Raw genomic sequence first — 26,488 nt, 5'->3', positions numbered from 1 at the left:
AGACCACAACACCTCACAGGAGCTACAGGTACATTGCCTGCTCTTTATAGTAGTTTCATGACAAAGGCCTCATGCGCGTCATTTAGCGCTAAAAGGACAGATGATAATAATGATTTATAAAAATACTTAATGATGTTTTAAGAGGAAAATAGAACACATGGAGTTATAAATATATTTTTTAATTCATGGCCAAACGTTGTTCACGAAACTTGGTAAGGAATGATGAAAATGAAACAATTGGTAATTCAACGAATCTTATTTTCATCTTCCTTCAACTTCAATTTTGAACACCCTAGCTTAAATTTTGGAGTTTTTGTAAGATATCGTGACTCATTTCGTATAAAAGTCTGTTTTTTCTAAGTGATAATAGCGAGGAGTGCTTGGGTTCCTTAACGTCATAAAAACAATCAGAGCACCGATTAATTTTCTAGGCGCAGTTACTGCCTTTGATTTTTATGCTGCTCGATACAGATGTCAAGTTCAAAACATTTTAAAGACGTCAATTGTCGCTCCTTGATTTCGTTTTGGTTTTGACAAAAACACCAATTGAGAGTTTTGACTGATTTGTTACTTCCTTTTTCAATTTCATAACCGGAATACAATAAACTATTAATGGGCGTATGGTTCGAAGAAAAGGGTCTTCAAACAGATGCTAAGAATGTCAGTAACAGAACGGCCTCCAGTTAAGTGAAATAAGTCAGTTCTTGCTTTGTTTGCGGCATGCATGCGTACCTGCACACGTAGAACCTGATGCACTTAAATCTTTTGGGAAATACATGCTCTGATTGTTGACCCGTTGATCATAACCCTGAACCGTAGACTGCTGTACGTGTCCCGTAACACGGTGAATGCGCATATTTTATTCCAAAGATAACCAGTTTCGTTTTGGATCAGTTAGCATACTACTGAGACTTATTGTTTGATTAACATGGTAAGGATGACTCACTCATAGTGCGGTTACATGATACTCTTGCCTTGTTAAAATATGACACGATATAAGCGCTGTAATGAAGCGGTTATTTTTTGCACAAAGTTAACATTGGAGTCCAGTTGCGATGAAAAAGTAATCAGCACATTACGCCTGTGTAAACACACAAAAAAAATGCAATACCGTTTATTGAAATTGAACTTAGGCAACAAAGGAGACATACAACTCTGTTTTGACAATTTGAATTTAGTTTTAAAAATCCAAAATGTGTTATTCAGCTTCCTTCGGCGGTATCTCAGTGGTTTCTGTGACAAAACTATCGTCGTGGAGCCTAAAGTCAAATCCGTTGTTTGAAAAACCGTCTCTCCTTAGAGATATGTCTGGTTCGTTGTTTTTCTCGTCCAACCTGAAGGTTTTTCCGCCCCCAACTCCATTAGCCTCGACGTTCTGCTTCATTACATTTAGCTGGCATTTATTGTCTTTCTCTTTATGGTTGACACAGATATCGAGTCTTAGTTCTTTCGTAAATCTAAAAGCTTGTCTTGCAGCCCTCCTGAATTCCTTGCTCATGAATGACGAAACTATAGGATTTAACAGAGAATGAGAAAACGCTAACATACCCACGCAAAAAGAGAAAATGCCAAATGGGTCATAAAGCTTCATCACCGGAGTAACGTGTAATAGTTCAGCAAATGTTAGAGGTGTTAAACAAACGACGAAAACAATGACCACGACAAGAAGCATGCGAATGATGCTTCGTCTCATCTTGACAGCACTGCAAATGTCGAAACGGGATCTTTGACGAAATCTCTCCACCATATCGTATAGCTTCTTTGAACTTTGTCCATACGTGAAAATCATTATCGCGACAGGTATTAAATACAAGAAGATAAACAATGTTACATGGTACGCTAGAAAAACTACCAAGTAATCTTCTGGCCGTCTCTCCATGCACACCGTTCGTCGGTAAGACCATTCGGTTGAGCTAATATAGACCTGCGGCAGAGCTAAGAGGCATGCCGCAACCCAAACACCGAGTATAAGCTTCCGATTGCAGACGTTGAAATCGAGACATTTTTTGAACCGCATGGGCTTACATATTGCGTAGTATCTTTCAATACTGACAATTGTCAGGCTTATGATCACCACGTTATAAAATGTATGAAGGAGAAATCTGTGAGTTTTACACCAGCCGTCTCCAGCGTCCCAGAAATTATTCTTGAAGGCAAGCGCCTCCAGCGGGGTTTGCAACGCAAATAGTAAGTCTGCCACAATCATGTTGCATAGCAAGTTGTTGGTAACATTTCGCAATTCTTTTACTCGACAGAATACGAATAAAATAGCGGTGTCCACAATTACAGCGACCACCAGGAGCGCCAAATAGAAAATGAATGCAAAGAGACGAACCCGCATTGGCAGTTCGTCTATAAACGTCTCTGTTGAGGAGACGTCTCCATTTGTTGTCGATGAACTTGTCAAAGTGTCGTTTCTCAAATCCATAGCTTTTTAGTTAAAATCAAAGGGGGCGTAAAATACTAATTAGTAAGTTCAACATCGACAAAATCAAAGAGTAAATATTTGTTATTTATAAGCTTGCCGATGAGCGAGTTTTTTTGAACGTAGTACTATCTTTTCTCCACAAGACTTACTCCATGACGTATGATAATCGTCGAATCCACCGGCAGAGAATAGTCTATAGTTCACTGATGAGCAGATAAGGTAAACTGACACTTTCAAACGCTGATTCAATGAACTCTCTGGGTTAAAAGAGTGTCTTTATGGCGAAATGAACGAAACAGGTCATCTGCCAGTGGTACTGATCCTACAGCTGGTAAAATTGCGAAGTCTGTTACTTTGGGTACCAAATGTGTGGCTTTTTCCGCAATGTGTTCTCAAAAAATGTCCCTTCGACACTGTCTAGTGTGTCTAGTACTCGTTGAAATAAATATTGAAGGTACTGATAAATTATTCATCATACATGATTCAGCATTGTTTGCTTGGTTGATCATATGTCAAATAATTTATTTAGAAAGGCAGATTACTCGGTTGCGTAACAGTATAAGGTAAGTGTGAACTTTAAACTCTATTTTGCCATGAAATGGCGATGCAGGATATTTATTCTCTTTCAGTGCGCGTTTTTGGACGTAATAAACAAACGAAAACAATTTTTTCTCTCTTTTTTTGTGCCAAGTGCTTATATAAATAATTACCTCTTATCGCAAAATCAAAAACCCTAGTCAACCACAAGAATTCACTTCTTCGTATTCAAACGGTAGCGGTAAAAAAACAAAAACCAAAAGAAACAAAGAAGTAAAATTGACTCTGATATTTTGAGAAATTTTCAGAAACTCTAAGCATAAGAAAATGACAATTATTATTATTTCATTTAAATTAAACATGATATTATTGTTAGAGCTCCTTTAACAATTAAACAAAGATGTGAGATTAGTTATGTAATATCAGCCTTATTTTGATTGGTGCAGGTAAGTGCTTCAGACACACCTAATGCGTCATTTGTTTGTTTTCATGTCAATACGCTTGTTTAAATATAACTTTTGTCGCACTGTATATTAAGCCTTTCGGAATCTATGGGTCAATTTTTACAAAGAATTAACGGTTCTACGTTTTTCTGGAAATTCTGATTTCTTCAAAGAGATCAGAAGTGAACAGTCGATTTTGTTTCGACAAAGTTAGACGTGAACATTGAACGCGCACTAGGATGAGGGTCAGACACATGGTCTTCTGAATTCTCGAGGGTTTTTGAGAATGAATCACCGAAGCAGAAAATATGATAACAAAGAATAAATCCACAACATCCTATTAACGTTTGTAACCTCTTCCGCACAGATCTGTTGAACGTCATCGGGTGATCACCTGAATGGTTATAATTTTTCCTTCGGTCTTGAAACATTGTAGCAAGCAAATTTTGAAGCATTATCATTGCATTGATTCGTGGATTAGAATTTTCTTATTTTATTTAATTCAATTCAAAACATGTAGTTTATTTGCGTTACATCCTCATAAATTCAATCAACTTTTCCTCGATTAGATACAACACTTGTCAATCATCTAACGTCACCTCGCTACAAGTTAAATTAATACATTAATTGATTTTTCTCCCCCAGACTTGACCTTGGTTTAACCATAATTGAGTTTTTACACGTGCAAACTTTCACGGCGACGAGATTAATTGTCTTACTGCGACCGTTAGTTCAACATTAAGAATCAATCATTTGCGGTTTCCTTAACAAGAAGTGGACAGTCAACACTCACTCTGGTCCTCTTGGATGCAAGTCTAGTGATGATCTACTAAACTTCCTTTGACCCCCAAGCATTGTTTTGAGGTTGATAGTTTCAAGTAAATCACGTCACCGTTTCTTTTTATTTGAGTCATCTTTGTCACGTAGAAATAAAAAAGTAAGGGTCTTCGAGTAACAGGTGACCGAAAGAGAGTGAGCATGCATAAGAATGGAGATCGATTAAGAAAGATACATTGTTAATAAAAGAAGAACCTGAAAAATTATAAGAATAACAATATTAACAATACTAATAATATCTATGATAATACCGATGTTAATAATAATAATGTAAAAAAATGATAACCATGTTATTGATGGAAAAAGGATTATGATAAGAATAATGATAACACTAATAATTAAAAGTAATGGTAGTAGGACTGAGTGGATCCAATTCTGTCTGTAATCATACGAGTGTTAACAAAATCAGACGAACACGCAGCGGGAGTGCGATTTGTTCATCTCGAGTATGATTACAGACCGAATTGGACGACATGAAGTCTTATTACCAATAAATCATAAAATTACAATTTCCGAGAAAAGAAGAATAGCCAAGTTATGAAAGAAAGAAAGGAAAATTTTGCATTAAAAGACTTGACAAAGGAGGCTTAAATTGTTTAATTGATTAATTTAAACTACAACTTTGAATGTGATTGGCTTACGAGCTGTCCGATAACAACTTGGCTCGTAAATTAGTGAAAAAATAGGAGATTTATAAAGCAATCACAATCGAGGAAACTGTAATTTTTGTGATTATAATGGCAACAACTACAATAGTGTTAATGAATAATAACAATAGTAATAATGATTATAAGGGTAGTAATAATTAAAATTACAGTATTGATCATAATGGTCGTTACTATGCAACAATAATGATGGAAATAACAATGATAATGATAATGACACTTATCAGGAGCCCATTATTGGCTCCTGTACTAATCATAGTTTTCAACATATAATAGTTATATAATAAGACCGCCTCTTGACCTCGTAGAGTCTAGTTAATTTTATTTTACTGCGCATTGGGTTATTTGTACCTGGGTGGATATAAAATATGTCAATAAAGTTTTACGTTTTATTTAACAAATAATGATGAGTAATATTATATAAATAATAATAATCATAGTCATAATAATAATAACAATATGGAAAATGGGTATAGTAAGGTCAAAATTAATTTAGGCATCGATCCTGTCTCTTCTAGCTGAGAGACTGTACGTCGGGCTCAATGCAGACAAACGCAAAGAAGGGATGAAAAAAGAGAACACATTCGATGTGAACAATTTCGTAACCATTTTAAGGCGTTCATATTTGAATCGCGAGAAACCAGGAAACGAGAAAAAGTTTTCATTTCGGCTCCAACAAGTGTATTAACACACTAATCTAACTTGCATTGACATAATCATATGATTTGCCCATATCGACATAATTTACACACTTACACACATGATTAAGCTTCATTTCAAGGAAAGTGTGTATCTGTGTGACAGCTGCTCTTTTTATAGTTTAACTGAGGCTGTAACACATATCATCCTCTACTGACAAACAATTCTTTCACATTATAATTGAGACATAAATGTGAACGCACCTCTATACTCTTTCATTCACAGGACTGGCAAACGAAAATTAATATTGGGGAAGAAGGAATAAATTAAGGGTTGAAAAATAAGGGAGGGGAATTGTATTTTTTTTTCTGAAAGGTGATGTTGCTTAAGTCCTTGAAAAAATTCCAAACCTGGAGGCTTGAAAACACTGATCCTAAGTTCATTGCACCAAGTTAAATGGGTTCGGCATCCCAGCTTAAGTGTTTTATTTACTTTTTTTCTTTTGCAAAATCTCGCCCACTAATTTTATTTAGGTCACCTACAAAGTTTATAATTACTGCTGCTTTTTGCATAGAAATAATTTTTTAAATCGATGATTGCTTTTAATACATATGTAATTAGCGCCACACAGATCCAATTCAGCCTTGTGTTCGCGTAAAATCAATAGTATATTATAGCAAATTACCTTAAAACTATTGAATTAAGAGATATCATTATACTAAGACAGTAAATTCTCGCCAAAAAGGCTATTTTATCACTATTACTAAAATCAGGAATAAATTTTTTTTTCGATCATTCATCAATTAGAGCAACAATTTGCCTGTAGTTTTGTTTTTAGCGCTCACAAACTACTAGTAACTTCTTTCGGAGATAGAAGAGGACTTTCCTCTGTTGCTAAAATGATCGACATCTCCTCTAACGAGTAACAGAAAAAAAAATTTCTTTAACAATGGAAAAAACTGTCGTTTCAATTTAACCAGAACTTTGTTTGTGCCTAAGAGGGGTCTGTTGTGTGTTGCTTCTACGCATCAAAGGAAAAAGGATTCTCCTCCGCACCGGCTTAAGGCGCCATCGACAATGCATGCATTTGAAAACTTGCCCTGTGCACCCAAAGCAATGATGAACCGACCCGTACACTAACGGATTAATCACATGGGTCACCAGCACAAGATTGACGCAGAGAGAGAAGAGCCAAGTGAACTTGGAAGTAAGAACTTCCCAGGAATCGTAAAAGAAAACACGGATGAAATGGAACACGTGAATTGGGAGGTGAAACAAAGCGAAGATCGCAATGATGGTGACCATTTTGCGAACGGCGCATCTACGCTTCTTCTCAACTGCTAAGCGTGCAGAAGGAAAATTTTCTCGGTCAATTGCGCTCAACTTTCTGATGATTTTTGCATAGAGAACACTAATAAGAAATAGCGGGATCAAATACAAAATGACCGCGTCAATTGGTTGAAGGAATATCTCTACATTTGAATGCGGCCATTCCAGACCGCAAATGTATTTGTCTTCATTTATATCAATATCTTCCTTTGGCCCAACATCATCTGGCGAGATATCCTGAGTTTCAAGATCTTCAAATGTATCAATTTTTATGGTCTTGAGGTAGATCAGTTGTGGTATGCAGAGAGAAATAGCAGCAACCCAAATAATGATAATGAGATACTTAACCGTTCTTTTCTTGATTGGGTCGGAGAATGTGATGAGGTACCTCTCCATAGCGATGGCTGTCAAAGTCGCCAACGAAGCATACATGGAAATGTGTGTCAGCGAGAAGACAGTTTTGCAAAGGAAGTTGCCGAAGGGCCAAACAAAATCAAATGCCTCGTATGCCATGTAGAATGGAACATATACTGCGAGCACCAGCAGATCAGCTACGGCTAAGTTGATAAGGAACGGCATCACAGGTGACAAGAATCCTCCACTTTTCCTCCAGACGAAAAATATGGCCGATACGTTGGCTGGGATGCCGAGAATGAGGAAAATCATGTTTATAATCATCTGGATGGAGAATGAGGAGCTGCTGTCATCTGCTGATTGCAGAGTTGGTTCTGTTTCCGATGAGACTGCCTCAAACGGTGTTGAATCCATGATTACTGCCTTTGCAAATGCTTCGTTTGTCCTGGCTCTACCACAAAGGAAACACTCCTTTGTAATTTTGATGTAAATTAATAATTTTTTTCTTAGAGTTAAAGTACAATGCTGTCTGAGAATACTATATTGAAAACGAAGCCAATATATATTGCAGGCACTTTTGGCATTACCCACTTATTCCTGTTAAGAAGAATTTAAAAAGTTATTTTTCATTTTTTTGTGATCAATTGGCCCTGAAGATCCTCTCGAGTGTAGATGTGGTCTTATTTTTGTTTTTCTCCTGCCAGAATAAATCGCGATTTTCCGATAGAATTTCGTTCATGGAAAACAATGGTCTGAAGAATATTCCCACAGTTAACGTAGCGCGGAAAAAAATGATCCTCCAGTCGGGTACTCGTTCAGATATGTTGGTAGTTTTAATGAGTTTTCTTTGCTGTCAGTTCAGTAGGTGTTACATGGAAGCTTGGTCAGTGAAAGTGAGGGCTTACCTCGGCCGAAAAAAAAAAGCAAATAAAGTTTGTAAGCGTTTGTCAAATGCCCGAAAAAGAAAAATGTGAACCCCTGAGTGAAATTTTAACTCCACCTTGTTCTGCTCTAGGGGCCATTTTGCTCTACAAACTGAGCTTCAGAGGGCCGAGTCATTTACTAGCGATGTCAATTAACAAAAGATAGGAAAAAAGTTACATTTCGTTTACTTTACCTTTCCTTTTTCGGTTAAGTTGGCCCTTAACCAAGATAAACTTGTTCTTATTTGATCGGGTTGTTCGATTTACTTGAAATGCGCTTCAAGGAAGACTGGCAATATTACAGGCGATACGCATTTGTGATAGAGGTGTGTTTTGCAAAGAAAGCGTGAATTAATTTCTGTAAGTTTTAGGTGACAAAGAGATATTTCAAAGATAGGAAATGGTGATCAAACAATGATCAGGAATTAGGGAAGGATTAGGCTTCTAATTGAGAATCATTTACTACCAGGCAGAAGATGGCAGAGTGAAAGGTTTTAGTTGGATTCGATTCTTTTCATATTGCAGTCGAAACCATTTTAAAACGAAAATTATGCACATATTATGAATACTTCATGTGATTATCTGTAATTTTTATACTTTTTTTTTCTTAAAAACCAAATTAAATAAACAAGGTCTACAATGTGTCTGATAAACCTCCACATATTCATGTTCTTTTGGCAAGAAAATCATGATTAAATTATAATTTTCAAAAGCGAAATTTTTATAAAAAGGTACCAACTAGAGAAAGTGTTCGCACAAAAAGGCTAGTAAGGACTTTTTTCGCCTCTTACACGCTACGTTGCATGTTCTTCGGTAAGTTAATGAAAAAAAAAAAGGGAGACGAAAACGTCTGCCTTTTGTCTCAGGTAATTTCTATTCAGATCACGTTCACTCCCACGTTTTTATTTCCAGCGCAGGTAAGTGGTAAATTCAAAGGCATGCTTGTATGTTGATAATCAAAGTGCATTAAAACATAATGGGGGTAAGCTTCTAAAGAAACTATGGTGTTACGTCGGTGAGGGGTAGAAGAAGATAATTTGGTTTTTATAAATTGAGTTGACCGTGCAAATTGGCAACAGTAAATAGTTTCTAATGATGACTTTTCGTGCGTTAACCTTCGTCATTCGCTCTGACGGAGGGTTAACGCTCGAAACGTCAGCTTTCTAAACTCTTTACGGTGGCCAATTTACTTTATCAACTCAGTTGATGAAAGCCAAATTGCATTGTGTTAAAACCAGACAGACGATGACGGAGTGAAAGGTTAACGAGGGATTTCACTCATTTTAATTAGGATTGCTATCTTACTCCGACGTCCAATTAAGACGAGTTGGTGAATACTTCACATCTGATTAGTTCTCCATTGCTTTCTTAACTGAACAAACAAGGAAACAATGTGTCTGACTTGCCGCCGTATATTTGCTCCATGTTGACAATATACTATTGCAATGTTTTCAGAGAATATTTTGGTGCTAAGTTTGGGAAATACATACCTAAAAACTAGAGGTACATGACGGATGCAGGTGTTTAAAAAGAATCTTTCCTGTTTTAAAAACGCAAATTTGCATCACCTATCAAGCTGAATTGTATGATTTTCAACGAGCTTCAGTTGGACTTAAGAGAGAATTTAGGCTCCTCCATTTCGTTGGAGATGCTACTGTGATAACATCACTTTTAGAAAGGGTCCTCACCATGCAGGCTTTGACACTTCTTCGTGTTTATTTAAAGAAATCCACTCAAAGGGCAGATGACACCATTCATTCTAGGTCTAAAGAAATCTAAATTACAGTTCTGGTTTATCCTACAGCGAGAAAAAATATAAAGTTGGTGCCAAGCCTTTGGCTAAATACTTCCCACCTAGCTCCCTCCACGCTTGAATATCTTTTTGAATATCACTTTGAAAATCTTCTCCCTCCACTCTTGAACATCTTTTTTTTCACATACAAACCAACATGTGAATATTTCTTTCCCTATCGCTTACATCTTTTTCGATGCTCTGTATGTCATAGTCGAATGATAAGATTTAAACTATTCTCATAATAATTATAAATTGTCCATTAGACTACTTTACTAAATAATTTCTTATTTTCAGTAAAATGGCACAGTACGTAAAGCTTATATGGTAGAATAGTCCGAAACTTATAATCATTAAAGTCTCTTGTTTCCTCCTTTTCAGTCCTTTATCGGTTGCTTAAGTTCAACTGGCTCATGAACAAGTTAGACATCTATTCCCCTTCTTGATTTCACCTCTTAAAATTAATGGAAACAAATTCATGTCATACGTGGTCGGAAGCAGTATTGAACAGCGTTTGTGTATTCTTCCGAAGGTCAAATAACAACAAATCCAGCTTTACATCATCACTGCAGGTGTAAACCCTCTTTTATTCGTTGAGACTGATTTTCACCAGCGACGGAGTCAAGTCATATTCGTAAGAGCGATTCCGACATGGTGAAAACTGAAAATAGGAGTCGTAAGCAGAGTCATAAGCTCGACTGAATCGAAGTCATAAGAATCAGAACGGTCTGATTTTCATCCGATTCCGCTTGTGACTCCGACATTTTTGATCTTGTGAAATCTGGATTATCGGAGTCGCAAGCAGAAGCGGAAGGACCAGCCAATCGCAATGCCAGTTCTCAGGCCCTTCCAGTACAATCTTCCGCTTGCCAATCCGAGTCTTCAGTCTCCATAGCATCGAAAGCAGTATTCGATTCCGTCGGTTTGATTTTCACTAGATCGTTTCGCTCCGCACTCCTGATTACGACCCCGACTCCGTCGTAAGTAAAAACCAATTTTTAGAATATCGCAACGCGACGCTATCCAACTACCGCGGAGGAACCAAACAATACTTCTACGCAATACATGCTTTCACGTAAACATTAAAAGGAAAGGACTTTCATAGCTAACCCTTTAACCTCCACAAGTGATTGATGTGTAAATTCTGCTCGAAATTTTCAAACACTATCTAGCACAGGCAATCAAAACAAACCAATAAAAGATGTATACCAACTAAAGAGTGATATTATCTTGATGTAATGGAAACAAATGGCAGTCACAACAGTTAATAAGTAATCGCATCTTGGAAGTAAAAGGGTTACCAGAGATTGTTTCATAGTTTACATATATCCCACAAAGAAAACTAAGAAAAAGATCAATCAAGAATAGAAAGTCAAGAGGAATTTTTCTAGTTAATCTTTTCCGTTTTTTTTTCTCTCTTTAGTTCCTCTTCTTCTTCTTCCTCTCCTCTCCTGGAAAGTTTTGTGATAATATTCTAAGTATACAACAATAGAAAGGGGGCAACCACTCTTGCCAGAGAAAGCGACTATCGATTATGGAACAAATTTCCAAGATAATACTTGTGCATGAGAACGTCAATTGCTGAAAATTCGCTTGAAACTTTGTTACCACTAAGTTTTCTCGAACATGTGCCACTTTCTAGTGGTTTCCTCTAAACGATGTTTCTGATATTTGAGATTTCGAAATCGTGCACAATTAAAAAATCACTTAAAACACAGTTCGAAAGCGAACCTCAGGGGAAATTGGCTGCTGAAACGCATTCTGCTGGCAACGACAGTAACAACAACTGAACGGTATTACAACTAACTAGGCTAAGATTTTTTCCCACACCATCTTCTGCCATACATATTTGACCATTTCCTCCAGATCTGTGCCGTAGTAGTCTAATATTGTCAGTAGCAGAAGGGTGATAATTGCACGCCTTTGGCCCACGACGAATTTCTCGATCGATTTTTGACCGCTCCTTTGACAAGGTTTTATAGTTGCAATCCACTTTGGCTAGTTAGGCATGCAGGTTACAGTTGCCATGGTAAATCAAAGATTTCCTGCCAGGCACACGCCAGTGTCAGCTCCGCCCTTCATATTCTGGAATTTCCATTTGTGGACATCAAATAAACCAACTTTAACCAATAAGTACAATGTATTTCCGAGAAGAAGAGAACTCATCTCCGTAAAATAATATAAAGAAATGGGTGAATTGGAGAGTTCAAGTTCGAGAAATATTCAAGCCATGAAGACAACGAAAACGACGAAGAAGATGATGAGAACGCAGAATATTTTTATAATTAACCACCTATTTGAGGTCACTGACTGAAAATACTTCAACAGTTCGCCATGTGCGGCCTCAACATTTAGTTCTGTTTCTTCAACATTGGCATCAATCCTGAAAGAAGATCATGGATCATCAGAATTACAGTAACTACGCATTGACAAGTAGACTGACTTTCAAAGTGAGATACGACTTCTCATTAATGCACGTATGGAGTTTTCAGTATGCTCATCAAACATCTTTCCATACACCTGAAAATACAAGCATGCTCCTACCTCTGTACAATTTCAGTAAGGTTTCAAATAAAAGTGTCCCATACATTTGAAAGGAAAAGAATCCTGTTTGCGACAACAACTTCGTTTACAAACAACCTTTGCTTGAATTTTAGTTTTAGCTTTGTATCAGATTGATTGATAGGGTAGCACAAGTTTCCTCGACCAATAACACAGCGAAGTAAACCAAAAACGAAACAATAACGGATCAACCTATGATAGAATTGTCCTGACCAAACAAAATTCGGATCAGGCTATGTTGCAATTTTCCACACAAAACAAAATTCGGATCAACCTATGTTCGATTTTTTTCTACAAAAAAATAAAGTTCAGATCGAGCTATATTGCAATTGTCCTGACAAAACAAAATCCGGATCAACCTATGTTACAATTTTCCACACACAAAAAAAAATTCAAAACAAAATTCGGATCAACCTATGTTGCAATTTTCCACACAAAAAAAAATCGGATTAACCTATGTTGCAATTTTCCACACAAAACAAAATTCGGATCAACCTATGTTGCAATTTTCCACGCGAAACAAAATTCGGATCAACCTATGTTGCAATTTTCCACACAAAACAAAATTCGATAGACGTGCCCTCGCATGTGAGGACCTGTTTCAGTCGAAACTCGCACGTACATTTCTAATCGTTTTAGGCATGCCAAGACAGGCATCCCTCCTCTCTAAGCAATAACGGATTACGATCGACACTGAAAAAGGCTCTTTAAAAAGCGGCCGATTGGTACACGTATGGAGTCTTCAGCATGCTCAACAAACATCTCTCCATACACCTGAAAACACAAGCATGCTCCTTCCTCTGAGCAATTTCAGTAAGGTTTAAAATAAAAATAGGTCACATACATTTAAAAGGAAAAGAATCCTCTTTGCGACAACAACTTCGTTTACAAACAACCTTTGCTTGAATATTAGTATTAGTTTTGTATCAGACCGATTTACAGGGTAGCACAAGTTTCGTCGACCAATAAAATAGCGAAGTAAAGCAAAAGCGAAGCAATAACGGATCAACCTATGTTGCAATTTTCCACACAAAACAAACTTCGGATCAACCTATGTTGCAATTGTCCTGACAGAACAAAATTCGGATCAACCTACGTTACAATTTTTCACACAAAACAAAATTCGGATCAACCTATAGTGCAATTTTTCACACAAAACAAAATTCGGATCAACCTATGTTGCAATTTTCCACACAAAACAAACTTCGGATCAGCCCATGTTGCAATTTTCCACACAAAACAAACTTCGGATCAACCAACGTTGCAATTTTTTACACAAAACAAAATTCGGATCGGCCCATGTTGCAATTTTCCACACAAAACAAACTTCGGATCAACCTACGTTGCAATTGTCCTGACACAACAAAATTCGGATCAACCTATGTTGCAATTTTTCACACTAAACCAAATTCGGATCAACCTTTGTTGCAATTTTTCACACAAAACAAAATTCGGATCAACCTACGTTGCAATTCTCCACACAAACCAAAATTCAGATCAACCTATGTGCAATTTTCCCAACGAAACAAAATTCGGATCAACCTATGTTGCAATTTTCCACACTAAGGCAAAATTCGGATCAACCTCTGTTGGCATTTTCCAGACAAACAAAATTCGGATCAACCTATGTTGCAATTTTCCACACAAAACAAAATTCGGATCAACCTATGTTGCAATTTTCCACACAAGACAAACTTCGGATCAGCCCATGTTGCAATTTTCCACACAAAACAAACTTCGGATCAACTAACGTTGCAATTTTTCACACAAAACAAAATTCGGATCGGCCCATGTTGCATTTTTCCACACAAAACAAACTTCGGATCAACCTACGTTGCAATTTTTCACACTAAACAAAATTCGGATCAACCTATGTTGCAATTTTTCACACAAAACAAAAATCGGATCAACCTACGTTGCAATTCTCCACACAAACCAAAATTCGGATCAACCTATGTGCAATTTTCCCAACGAAACAAAATTCGGATCGGCCCATGTTGCAATTTTCCACACAAAACAAACTTCGGATCAACCTACGTTGCAATTGTCCTGACACAACAAAATTCGGATCAACCTATGTTGCAATTTTTCACACAAAACAAAATTCGGATCAACCTTTGTTGCAATTTTTCACACAAAACAAAATTTGGATCAACCTACGTTGCAATTCTCCACACAAACCAAAATTCGGATCAACCTATGTGCAATTTTCCCAACGAAACAAAATTCGGATCAACCTATGTTGCAATTTTCCACACTAAGCAAAATTCGGATCAACCTCTGTTGGCATTTTCCAGACAAACAAAATTCGGATCAACCTATGTTGCAATTTCCCACACAAAACAAAATTCGGATTAACCTATGTTGCAATTGTCCAGACAAACAAAATTCGGATCAACCTATGTTGGACTTTTGTCTACAAAAAAAAAAAAAAATTCGGATCAAACTATATTGCAATTGTCCTGACAAAACAAAATTCGGACCAACCTATGTTGCAATTTTCCACACAAAACAAAATTCGGATTAACCTATGTTGCAATTGTCAAGACAAACAAAATTCGGATCAACCTATGTTGAACTTTTTTCTACAAAAAAAAAAATTGGGATCACACTATATTGCAATTGTCCTGACAAAACAAAATTCGGACCAACCTATGTTGCAATTTTCCACACAAAACAAAATTCGGATTAACCTATGTTGCAATTGTCAAGACAAACAAAATTCGGATCAACCTATGTTGAACTTTTTTCTACAAAAAAAAAAAAATAAGAATCAAGCTATATTGCAATTGTTCTGACAAAACAAAATTCGGATCAACCTATGTTGCAATTTTTCACACAAAACAAAATTCGGATCAACCTATGTTGCAATTTTTCACACAAAACAAAATTCGGATCAACCTATGTTGCAATTTTCCACACAAAACAAAATTCGGATCAACCTATGTTGCAATTTTTCACACAAAACAAAATTCGAGAAACGTGCCCTCGTATGTGAGGAGCTGTTTCAGCCGAGACTCGTAAGTACATTTCTAATCATTTTAGGCAGCCAAGACAGAACTCCCTTCTCTAAAAGCAATAACGGATAACGATCGACACTGAAAAAGGCTCTTTAAAAAGCGGTCGATTAATACATGGAAGGAAATATGTTAAAGTTCACACGGCCACCAGGTGGACACTCAGACATAGTTTGAACACGAAAGGAGTTTTCATAGTTTGAACAAGGAAGGAGTTTTCAACATGCTTAACAAACATCTCACCATACACCGGAAAATACATGTATGCTCTTCCCTCTGTGCAGTTTCAGTCAGGTTTAAAATAAATATAAGTCACAACATTTAAAAGGAAAAGAATCCTGTTTGCGACAACGACTTCGTTTACAAACAACCTTTGCTTGAGATCTCGTGAGAACAAAGCCTCGAGAGACGAGGCTCGCATGTCTCGACGAGGACCTGCTTCAGCCGAAACTCATACACATCATTATGGACATGCCAAGACAGAAAGAACTTCCTTGTCTCAAATCGAAAGATCGCTTACTTTCATGATTTCTTCAAGAACCAAATTTTCAGATGTTTTAATAAATATATCAATAACTTCCGAACCTTTCAATCTGTTCCTCCTGTTCTTTAACCATGTGAGCGAGCTCTTGAAATATACTTCCAAGTTCAACAATCGTTGATTCAATGCTCTCCATTGCATTCGCCCGGCTTTGTATGTACTCGTCCTGTTAGACAATTAACAGAAGGAAAACAAAAAAAAGGATTACACTGAGCCAAATAATTCTCTACACTAAACCAGTCACAATATATGTAGTCAGTACACAGTTGACAGGGTTCGATCGCCGAGACAGTTGAAAAATCAATTCTGAGCCTCAATAACCCAGATATGACACTAATAGATGTATGATGCTTGGATCTAAAAATATTACGAAAATGTAAATGTTAAATTTTGGGATTGACTGTATTGCGAATGAGCGACAACGTCGGCGATGCATTTTTAACGCTAAGCAAAAGAAATGAAGAGAAAGCAGCACATCTTCAGATTACAAAAAAGACGTTTTATCACCTACCAGTACGATTCAAGCCCAATTATGCATGTAGCTAACCCAAAGCCACACCAGACACTTAGGTAATTTCCCAAGTTACGTGGGCATTTCCCGAAAGACACGTGTGCGAGAAAAGCGTGGTACAAACGTCAGATTTAGAGCAGTCAAAGTTGTCTGGTTAGTTTTTAACTAAAATGGAGTATCTTTTCTTATATTCCTTAAGATAGGACCAATCCATTACCCTCGTTGCTCGACAAAGGTAATTCGTAGCTCAGTTTCGTTCCGTTTTTATCATGCTTCATAAAACGTTCTTTTGTATGTTTTGTCGCAACAAGCCGAATAGCAAACGGTTTGTTTTCTCATCGAATTTTTGCCATGTGTTGCTTTCTAGTTTTACGGTTCTTTCTGCATCCTGTTATGGCAATTAAAGATGTTGTAATTCTGTCAGCGATGTATTCGTGAATTGTTTGGATCGAATTTGGATCTAGTTATCGTCGAAGGGTCGCCGGTAAAAATGCATGCAATAATGAAAATGGCGAGTTTGATAAGAGTTCCGAATTCAGTTGGAGCAAAGGTTACGTTTGTTTTCGAAATGGTTTTTGGCGAAACACTTTGTGGACACTTCCTCCTTAAGTTTTGGCGAAAGCGCACGCGTTTACCATGCATGGGGCCTACAGAAAGTTTACATACTCTTTCACCAGTGGTTTTGGCGAAGGTTTCAGTTGCCCAAGCGTTTTGGAGAAAGATTTTACACATTTTCACAACGGGTGTTGGCGAACTCTTTGCTCCCTTTCGCCAAAGCTTTTGGCGAAACCACTTGCTCGCTTGCACTTTAAGTCTTGGCGAAAGCTGGTAGGCGAACAATTTTGCTATTGGTTTTGGCCTAAGCTATAGTAGGTCCACTATGTTGACGAATGCCACATTAATAAACAAAAACGCTAAGCCCAAATCATCATATTCATCAAACGCACGGCATTTAAAGGTTTGGGCGAGTTTCACAAATGTGACGACTTCGGAATATTTTCGTCAAATTCATCTTTTTTTCTTTTTACTCGTTTCGTTCTCCTTAAAGATCAAATCTTTGAATATTTTATTTAAAGGTTTGGGCGAGTTTCACAAATGTGACGACTTCGGAATATTTTCGTCAAATTCATCTTTTTTTCTTTTTACTCGTTTCGTTCTCCTTAAAGATCAAATCTTTGAATATTTTATCGCAATGGTGAAACCATAGGAGTTGGTCCAAAAAAGAGCATGTTATAAGAGAATCATACTCAGCCTTTACTGTGAGAAAAGGGTAAAAATCTATTCAACAACCGTGAAACTCTGACCTCCTTTTGAGCGGTATTCAGCGCATTTTACGTTCCCTCCTCTTAATTGAATAAATCATACAAAACTGGCTAATTGTGAAGAACACCTCCTTGAAAAAAACCTGCCAGCCGACAGGCAGCCATCAGTTGCTCGAATGTCGGCCAAAAGGTTTTCCAGGGTGCTGCTGCTCCCTTCACCATTATCCAATATTATGGTCATCGTTTCTAACCTGTTGTTCAACCAGCTGCATTTGGCTCATATCATTGGACATTAGGGGTGCGGAATCCATGTGATCCATATCTATGGCCACTGCTGAGTCACCACCTTGTCCCAAGCCCCTTGCTACATTAGATCTCTGCAATACAGAGCCTGATAATGAAGATGGAGGTAGGCTGTCCACTGCAGCACCTTGGGAGAACTGCTCTCTTCTCTCCTTCTGCTGTTTCAGATTCTACATGAATAAAAGGAAACAGTAATCAGCCAGGATTGTACATGTACCGTAACTATGTGCTTATAAATCTTTCCACCCCCACAAATAGTGGACAAGTAAATGTACCTCTTCCTCACATTGTCCACTTGTTATCCATCAAGCAGGTGATAAGAAAAACCAGATTTAAGCTAGATTATTTTCATCCTTGCATTGAAGCTTAATTCAGATTAAAAACTTGGTATAACTGAAGAAAAACAAGTCTTTGAGAGGGTCTAAAGAGAGACCTCAGTATGGTACATTGTAACTTGTAGCATTAAACAAACAGAAATTCATGATATTTACCTCGGTTCTTACTTCCAGGACACCTTTGAAGTCCTTTGACATTCTTGCTAGTTTTGACTGCAATGATGATAAACTTTTTTTGGTTACATAATATTGATTAATGGTACATTGTCAAACAATTTCCCCATATCTCACCAAAAAAGTGTTATTACTGTAAGTATTGGACAAAGTTACAGATTCTATTATTAAACATGTTTCTACACTGCAAATCTGAAATTTTAGATGCCAAATGACTAACAGAGCTTCTGGTCTAGTTCTCATGACCAAAGCAAGGACAAATGCTATCATACATACAATTTATGTTACAGTTTTTTCAGTTTTGGATAAACTAATAATCCCTTAGTTGATATACATAAATTTTATTGTCATCACTTATCTGCTTGATTTTGTTTTGGTATTTTAAGGAGAAATTCTGTTTTGGTCACACATGGGAGTTAATGAGCTAACCCTTTAACTCCAAAGATCTGATTGGTAATTCTCCCCCCTAGCTGCTACACATATTTTTAAAATTAATTATGAGAATTTGGTGCTAGATCAAGACGACAACTTTTACCTGATAAGTTTGAATATTCTCATTAGCTGTTTGCTGGATAATGTAAGGGAGAAGTTTTGTGTTGACCACTTATGGGAGTTAAACCTTTCACTCCCACAAGTGACCAAGACAGAATTTCTCCTTACAATATCAATACAATATCAAGCAGGCAAGTGATGAGAATAGAGAATGTCAATCATGAGATGATTAGTTGATCCAATACCAAATTCTCTGAACTAACATCATAAGAATTGTATGGCAAATAGTAAGGAGAATTCTTAATTAGATCTTGGGAGTGAAAGGGTTAAAGGGTTAAAGGAAGGTCCATTTCAAATGTAGCTTTCAGTGAATTTTTTTTTTAAGGATTGTACACTTTGGTTTCCTAAGCAAGAATCTACAGCCTAGGGGGGTTGGTACACATTCTTTCTCCCATAAGAACTAACAGGGTACAGGAACCTAGAGGGTCCTGAATATACCTAGACACCCATCATACATTTTAGAGTGTTATCTGGCTAAATAGCTGGAAGATTCTGACTGTACATACCTGAAGTGATAGTACTACTGTACTTGAGTGGGTCTGTAGATGCCTCCCTTGAGTACTAGCCTTAGATTTCACCAGCTAAAAGAAAAAAATTCACATTAAAGCACCATTAATTTGCTTATACAGCTGCAGGTGACCTTAAACCTTCAAAAGAAGCTCTCACTGGAAATAAGGTTTAACACCACTCAACAGCAAGAAATACAGTGTGTATAAGCTTTTGTGTATAAAAAAGAGCTCCTTTAAGAGGTACATGTATCAAACTTACAAAGCAATAATCAACTTTACCTTTGTGATGTTCTTGCTAATTTCAATTACAGACTTACACATTTTCGACAAATAGCATTAATCAAAGCAAATTAGCGGCATGTTTTCCAGATGTACACACAGATAAGCTGCACCCCTGATGTTGTTGTGTTGATAGGAATGTTAATTTTTTTTAAATACAAAATCAGTACTAGTAACCACTATAAGTGAAATCTGCATCTGGTGTAGTTTTTCAGGGTAAATATATATTATTTATCTGATCTTGTTCCCGATCATGCAGCAATCTACATGTATATGTCTACATGACTGTACATCTACATCTACATCTATACATTAACCCAGCTATAAGTAGAGCAATATCCGTTAACAATGTTGAACACTTGGACTATACATGTATCATGGAACGATTTGACAAAGCACAATAACAACATGACTGCATACTCTTCCCCACAGAATTTGCAGTACCACATATAACAATGAAGTAAGTGCAGGTGTTGAACATAGATTAGACATGCAAAATTAGTTAATGTAATGTGAAATAACCTCTTGTAACTGGGCAATCTGCTGGTTTAAACCAGTAATATCCTGTTTTATTATGTACGTCAGTTCCTGGATTTCCATGGGTCTGTCATCAAACAATGATTTCTTCTTGGCCACTGGCATAGAAAAGAGAAGGAAAATACATCAAATACACACTATTACCTTGCATGGGTAAGTTTAACTCATAAATTTCATTTTCTCATGTATCTGTTTCATAATACATTGATATATAAATCACAGACGTCATCAAAATGTGGTACAATTTAAAGTCATCTGTGACTATACAGCTCTAGGTGGCATGCAAGCTGCAGGCAAGTTTGTACTTGATGTTTTTACCGCATTGTGATGTCTCCAACAATCTACATGTTCTAATGAACAGATGTGCAACAACATTAAATCTATTTGTTTTAATATAAAAAAGAAGCAAAATGTTGTTGCTGGTGACATCAACTCTAGCTTTGTCCTCCAATAGATAACAAATATAAAACACTCAAAAACCATGTATAAATAAGCTTATTGTAAATTAATCAACCACAATTCATAATTCACCTGAGTGTCTGTGGACATTTACACTCTACCTTGCAGTGCACCCTTAATGCTATCCCTTGTTTATTATATCGTATACCAGTACACAATATCTAATAGTACAGACTACTACACTCTCTGTAACTAAACTAATGGCAGTGTCTATGTGTTGATCATACAAACTCATCATGTTGCCACATGTACATGAAAAACAATATTATGTTCATGAACACTACTATCACAAAAAAATTGTTCACTCAAAAGTTATGCAAGTCACATTATCAGGTTTTCTCAATGAAAAAAAGTCATGTCTGATAGCTCAGGGCTAGTGGATTTTGCTATCAGACTAGTGAATTCTGTGCTTTTCTTGCCCAAAGGACAAGTGAAGGTTTTTGGAGAACTACAATTACAGAAGTACTGCAAGACAAATGTTTTAAATTCCTAATAAATTCATGAAGACTGAAAATCACTCTGATGAAGTGAAATCTGCATAAACAAGACTAGGTATCGCATTACATGTCAGACAAGACATACTGAGATTTTGCGCATAAAGTAATAGCAGGTATTGAAAAAAACTTTGGAGGTAAATGTTGCCCATGACTAATTCATACTAGGTCAGAGAAAGCTATTAAATTTTGTCTAAATTTTGCTTCATAATCATTTGTGAGGAACATAAACAAAAGGTTTTGATCCTGAACTCCTGTGAGAAATTTATCATGGTTTTAGAAATTGGTAACATGCTTTTTAACCCTTTAACTCCCATGAGTGACCAAGACAGAATTTTTCCCTACAATATCCATACAATATCAACCAGATAAGTGATGAGAATAAAGACAAATATCAATTTGGGGATAATTAGTTGATCAAATACTAAATTCTCTGAGTTAACATTACAAGAATTGTATGGTTGACAGTAGGAAAAATTATAAATTTGATCTGAGAGTTAAAGGGTTAATGTGGTAAATTCTAAACGTAGGTGTTTGTTGATTAAAAAATATAGACCACATTGCATTGTTTTCACTTTTCAGGAAAATCTTTCAGATGAAAAGTTGCCAGAAATGAAACAAACATTTTTGTTCTTTTGAAACCTAAAATCTTTGGTTACTTGTATTGAGATGAACCATAAATTCCCATAATTTTTGTTTGCATAATTTGTTCAGTGATGCGTGACTCGGCACTTGCACTTTCCACTTCTGTGTGAACTTGAAACCTGGCTTGGAAAACTGCCTCCCAAACAAACCTTATTAAAAAAAAATGATCTTCTGAATGCACTACTTTTGAATGAGAAGCAAACTGATGAAAGCTATCAAATTTTTATCCCCTTTAATAATATAAAATTTAATATCTCCCCTGTTAGCGACTAAGAAATACTCCGGCTGGAAATTTTTTTTGGCAGCAACTTGGAGAATGAAGCACTTTCGCTGGCAGCTTTTCTCATTGTCAACATTGTCATTTAGTGTGTCCATTGAGAGCTTTGGTTTCACAGTTTCAACACCGTTTTTTTCCCTTAAAAATGTATTTTTAAATTCTTAAATGTCTAAAATACATGTCTAAAAAATTTTTTGGGCTAGTAAAAATGACTTTCAGGCTAGTTGATGTTAGTTACAAACCAAAGCTCTTCATTATACCATATTCATTACCTAATAACAGTTCAGTTCACCACACTGTATGGTCAGTACATGTATTTATTCGTTTGGTGTTGGCATAACTTACAACATTCTAATAATTATATCAGAATTCTCACAGTTTTCACAATTTTTAAGTATTAAGTACAATGAACATGCATGTTCTGTATGTCATTTGACTGAAATAAATTAAATAGAAATGGCAAAAAAAATTCCTTTAAACTTACAGATGGCAAGCTTTTCCAGTTTAGCAAAAGTATTGCTGATATCCTTTCCAATGTGCCTAAATATGAGAAGGGAATGTAAATGTAATGGAAAATAATAAATAAAGGGATAGTTTCTAAAGAAACTGTGGTGCTGCGTCGGTGGAAGAGTATAGCAGGTAATTTAGTGTTAACAACTGGGTTGAAAACGTAAATTAGTCACCGTAAAGGGTAAAAAAAGCTGACGTTTCGAGCGTTAGCCCTTCATAAAAATTCTTAGCATACATGACAACAATTTTTGAAGGATACTATCGCTCTGACGAAGGGCTAACGCTCGAAACATCAGCTTTTTTTACCCTTTACGGTGGCTAATTTATGTTTTCAACCCAGTTGTTAACACTAAATTACCTGGAAAATAATAAAGCTCAGCAACCTAGCTATGCATAAACAGCAATAAGTATTCAACTCAAATGTTAGAGAGCTTCTCCTCTTTTCAGTCCTCAGTTCACATTGTTGACTCACTGAGTTTCTTTTAAAACAATTTTCCATTGAGTATATAAAAAAAGCAGAGGGTGCAATTTGAGATTGCTGTGGTTTTAGCCATTCTCTACACAAATCAGATAAAACACTAAATACAATTACACCTTGGTCATTTGCATTTTCCAGCACTTCAAGCAGTTTGCTTGTTTCAAATTTGAGTTCTCATTGGCTAATCATAATGTTAACCTTTGTTCTGATTGGTTACTGGGATAACTTAGATTTTGGGTTTTTAGATACTCAAACAAACACTGCCCTTACTAATGAATTACTACGCATCAACTGTTTGCCCAAAGCTACTTACTTTTTGAATAGAATTCTGGGATATCATTAGTATCTACCACCGGGTTAGAGAGATTTTTTTACAATAGTGACATAGTGGCATCTGTAGTAAAATTTTTAGCATACATGACAACAATTTTTGAAGGATTGCATGTAGGTTACTCTTTGGAATTTCAAAACCCTGGGCTCCACTTACTTCACCCTACAAGTGTTCACTTGGTAGTGTAAATTAAATCATATGGTTTCAGGGGATCTGGTAAGTATTGAGGGATAGTATAAAAAGGACACAGAGCTAGCTTTCACATGCAACACACCAGGAATAAAACAGACATGGCAACAGCAATGAAATTTCTACCCACTGCACACTCTGGAAAAGTCCACTCTTCATTTCATTCCCACTCTACATTCACAGTTGCATTTTTTCATTTTTCATCTTTTTTTTCTTTTCTATCACAGCAATACACCAATCACATTTACTCTACTTACTTGAGTAAGTGTCCACAGTCTGGTAAGTGCCCTCCCCTCTCAATTAAGCATCCCCCTTCCCTCCCCTTTCTCTACATGTATTGTACAAAAATATTAAGTCTGATATCAATCAAACAGGAATTCCCATACCAGGGCATGAAATTGCACCTAATACAGGTGCCAATGCGACTAAATTTTTCACTTTGACAACCAAATCCTGAAAATTAGTCACCAAATTGGTGACTAGAATGTTTCATCACAACCTTACCTAGAAATATAGTGAATTAAAAAGATTTGCAAAGATAAATCTGCGGCAAACTTCCTTGTCAAGTTTGTTTCCAAAACAAAGCACATGCATCTCAATCAATAACTAGACGCCATCTTGGATTTAGGTGAGCTTGAACGCTGCATATCATCCATTCTAGTGTCCACTTTCTAGCATGTTAAAGATATTTTCCCTAACTTAATGTCTAGAACGATGACATCGTAAAAAAAGGTTTTGAATTGTCTTTGAAAATGGCAACCAACTTTTTTTGAATTGGCTACCACTTTGAAGAATTCAGGAGCCAAGTGGCTATCAGAAAAAAAAATTAACTTCATGCCCTGCATACAGCTGTGCATGGACTTTTTCAAAATTACAGGAATGCAAAAAAAGAAAGATAAATATTGTAGCAGGCTGGCAATTTTAGGAAAGCAAGTTTCTAGATAGTGGCTGAAAGTAGTCCCACTCCACTCTCACTCAGAGGGTTTACATTTATTCCCAAATTTGATGGCATCCAGAATGACCCAAAGAAAAGAAACTCCATGAACAATAGCACAACCACAATATTTTCTTACTTGGCAATGACAAAAAATTGACTTTTCTGGAGTCCACCTTGGCGTTGGTGGTCATGCCTGTTTCCAGCAAAATTATTTCCCTGCAAAAAAGTTAGTCACATATTAATGACAGCACTGCTTGATAAACTGTATGAAGAAAATTTTTCTAGCTTAGCAAGGTAAGGCACTTGACCATACACTTTTATTGGAGTTTCACAAGTATATATATATATATATACATGTATGAACCAAACCAAAAAAATTTGATTTGATGTAGGCCTGACAACATCTTTTTGGTCAAAGAAATGATATTGTAACAGCTTTTATTGCTCCAGGCACTGTGCCTCAAGGCCATACAGTTAACCCCTTAAACTCCAAAAAGTGATCAACATGTGACTTCTCCTTATAATATCCATTCACTATCCAGCAAACAGGTAATGAGAATACTCAAAATTATTGCATGCAATTTGTTATCTTGATTTAACAGCAAATTCTTGTCATAAATTTTCAAGGAAATGTGTAGCAGCTAGTGGGGAGAATTAACAATCAGATCTGAAAGGTTAGGGTTGAGTTTTCTTATCATTAAGCCACTGGCCTTAGAGCATGCTGCAGAGCATGAGTGAGGATGGTCAAAACTCCTGTGGGCAAATGGGCCATAGGCATGCTTTTGACATAACCCAAGATGGAGCTGAGAATTTTATAAGTACGTTTGCTCTGGGAAGTGAATGCAGTGTTTTAAATTGCAATTTTAAATTGGAAGTGAATGCAATGTTTTAAATTACAATTCAACACGTGTATCGTTGGCCTCGCCCTACAAGATGTTTACAGTGTATAATATTTAGATTGCTTTCTTTTTTCAATAACCAACAACTGTAGGCTAAAACTGTAAGCTGTAAGTGGTAATCACCTCTGAGTAAAAGTAGAACTGAAATTACTTGAAATTAAGCCATGGCCGACTGACAAGACAACTCGTTCCCCTTAAAACTCCCAATCGCTGAACGCTTAACGAAATGATAATACCTCATTCCTGAAGAATTCATGGCTCTTACAAAATGATTTTACGGACCAGTTTAAGGATTTTGAAGGGACTACCAACATCCGGCTTATCAGTCGAGTACTTCCCAGAGACTTTTCCAAATACCGGCAAATATAAAGACTTTACCTGTCTTGATTGAAGTGATTTTACGGCGGAGATAAACTCCGAGGTTCTGTCTCTACATGTTGTCATATCCACAGTTATCGAACTGAAGTTGTTTTCGCTTGAAAATTCCACTCGAGTTTGATCGTTGTCTTCACCGCTCGATCGTGTTCGGCGGCGTCTAGTGATCATGGGTAAATTACATCGGCGAAAATTTATCCCTCATTCCTTCCCTAAGTAGTTCTTAAGCTTCTGATAGTACTAGTGAGTCGTTTTAGACAAATCAAGGAAGGTAAAGGTAAGGAAAATTTGCGAGAAATATGTTTCGACACTTGAAAAAAGAAAACGAAGCAAATGGTGACGTAGAGGTTAAGGATTACCGCTGC

General features: G+C 36.6%; 3 protein-coding genes across 3 annotated transcripts; all 3 read right to left on the bottom strand.

Annotated features, from left to right (window-relative positions):
• Positions 1 to 1,086: 1,086 nt before the first annotated feature.
• On the bottom strand, positions 1,087 to 2,869 carry LOC131770861 (kappa-type opioid receptor-like). The gene has a single exon (XM_059086590.2). The coding sequence runs from the start codon at positions 2,426 to 2,428 to the stop codon at positions 1,199 to 1,201; it is 1,230 nt and encodes a 409-aa protein (XP_058942573.2). The 5' UTR covers positions 2,429 to 2,869; the 3' UTR covers positions 1,087 to 1,198.
• Positions 2,870 to 6,521: 3,652 nt separating this feature from the next.
• LOC131770854 (neuropeptide Y receptor type 6-like) lies at positions 6,522 to 7,646 on the bottom strand. Its single transcript, XM_059086582.2, has one exon. The coding sequence runs from the start codon at positions 7,644 to 7,646 to the stop codon at positions 6,522 to 6,524; it is 1,125 nt and encodes a 374-aa protein (XP_058942565.2).
• A 2,855-nt stretch (positions 7,647 to 10,501) lies between these two features.
• On the bottom strand, positions 10,502 to 26,452 carry LOC131770865 (syntaxin-5-like). The gene is made up of 9 exons (XM_059086593.2): positions 26,127 to 26,452; positions 24,986 to 25,065; positions 22,889 to 22,944; positions 20,515 to 20,627; positions 19,711 to 19,785; positions 18,635 to 18,691; positions 18,092 to 18,313; positions 16,112 to 16,233; positions 10,502 to 12,330 (listed from the first exon to the last, which is right to left on the bottom strand). The coding sequence occupies exons 1-9, from the start codon at positions 26,292 to 26,294 to the stop codon at positions 12,171 to 12,173; spliced, it is 1,053 nt and encodes a 350-aa protein (XP_058942576.1). The 5' UTR covers positions 26,295 to 26,452; the 3' UTR covers positions 10,502 to 12,170.
• Positions 26,453 to 26,488: the final 36 nt, after the last annotated feature.

The sequence above is a fragment of the Pocillopora verrucosa genome, chromosome 7 (genome assembly GCF_036669915.1).
Source record: "Pocillopora verrucosa isolate sample1 chromosome 7, ASM3666991v2, whole genome shotgun sequence".
Classification (NCBI taxonomy): Eukaryota; Metazoa; Cnidaria; class Anthozoa; order Scleractinia; family Pocilloporidae; genus Pocillopora; species Pocillopora verrucosa.
Note: the sequence above shows the minus strand (reverse complement) of the source record. Positions and strands in the feature narration are given on the sequence as shown.

Coding starts and splice junctions, on each gene's coding strand:
- LOC131770865 (XM_059086593.2), bottom strand. CDS start 26,294: ATGATCACTAGACGCCGCCGAACACGATCGAGCGGTGAAGACAACGAT. Junction 22,945..24,985: donor CAATTTTTTGTCATTGCCAA/GTAAGAAAATAT, acceptor TCTCATATTTAG/GCACATTGGAAAGGATATCA. Junction 19,786..20,514: donor AGATTGCCCAGTTACAAGAG/GTTATTTCACAT, acceptor TTTTTCTTTTAG/CTGGTGAAATCTAAGGCTAG.
- LOC131770861 (XM_059086590.2), bottom strand. CDS start 2,428: ATGGATTTGAGAAACGACACTTTGACAAGTTCATCGACAACAAATGGA.
- LOC131770854 (XM_059086582.2), bottom strand. CDS start 7,646: ATGGATTCAACACCGTTTGAGGCAGTCTCATCGGAAACAGAACCAACT.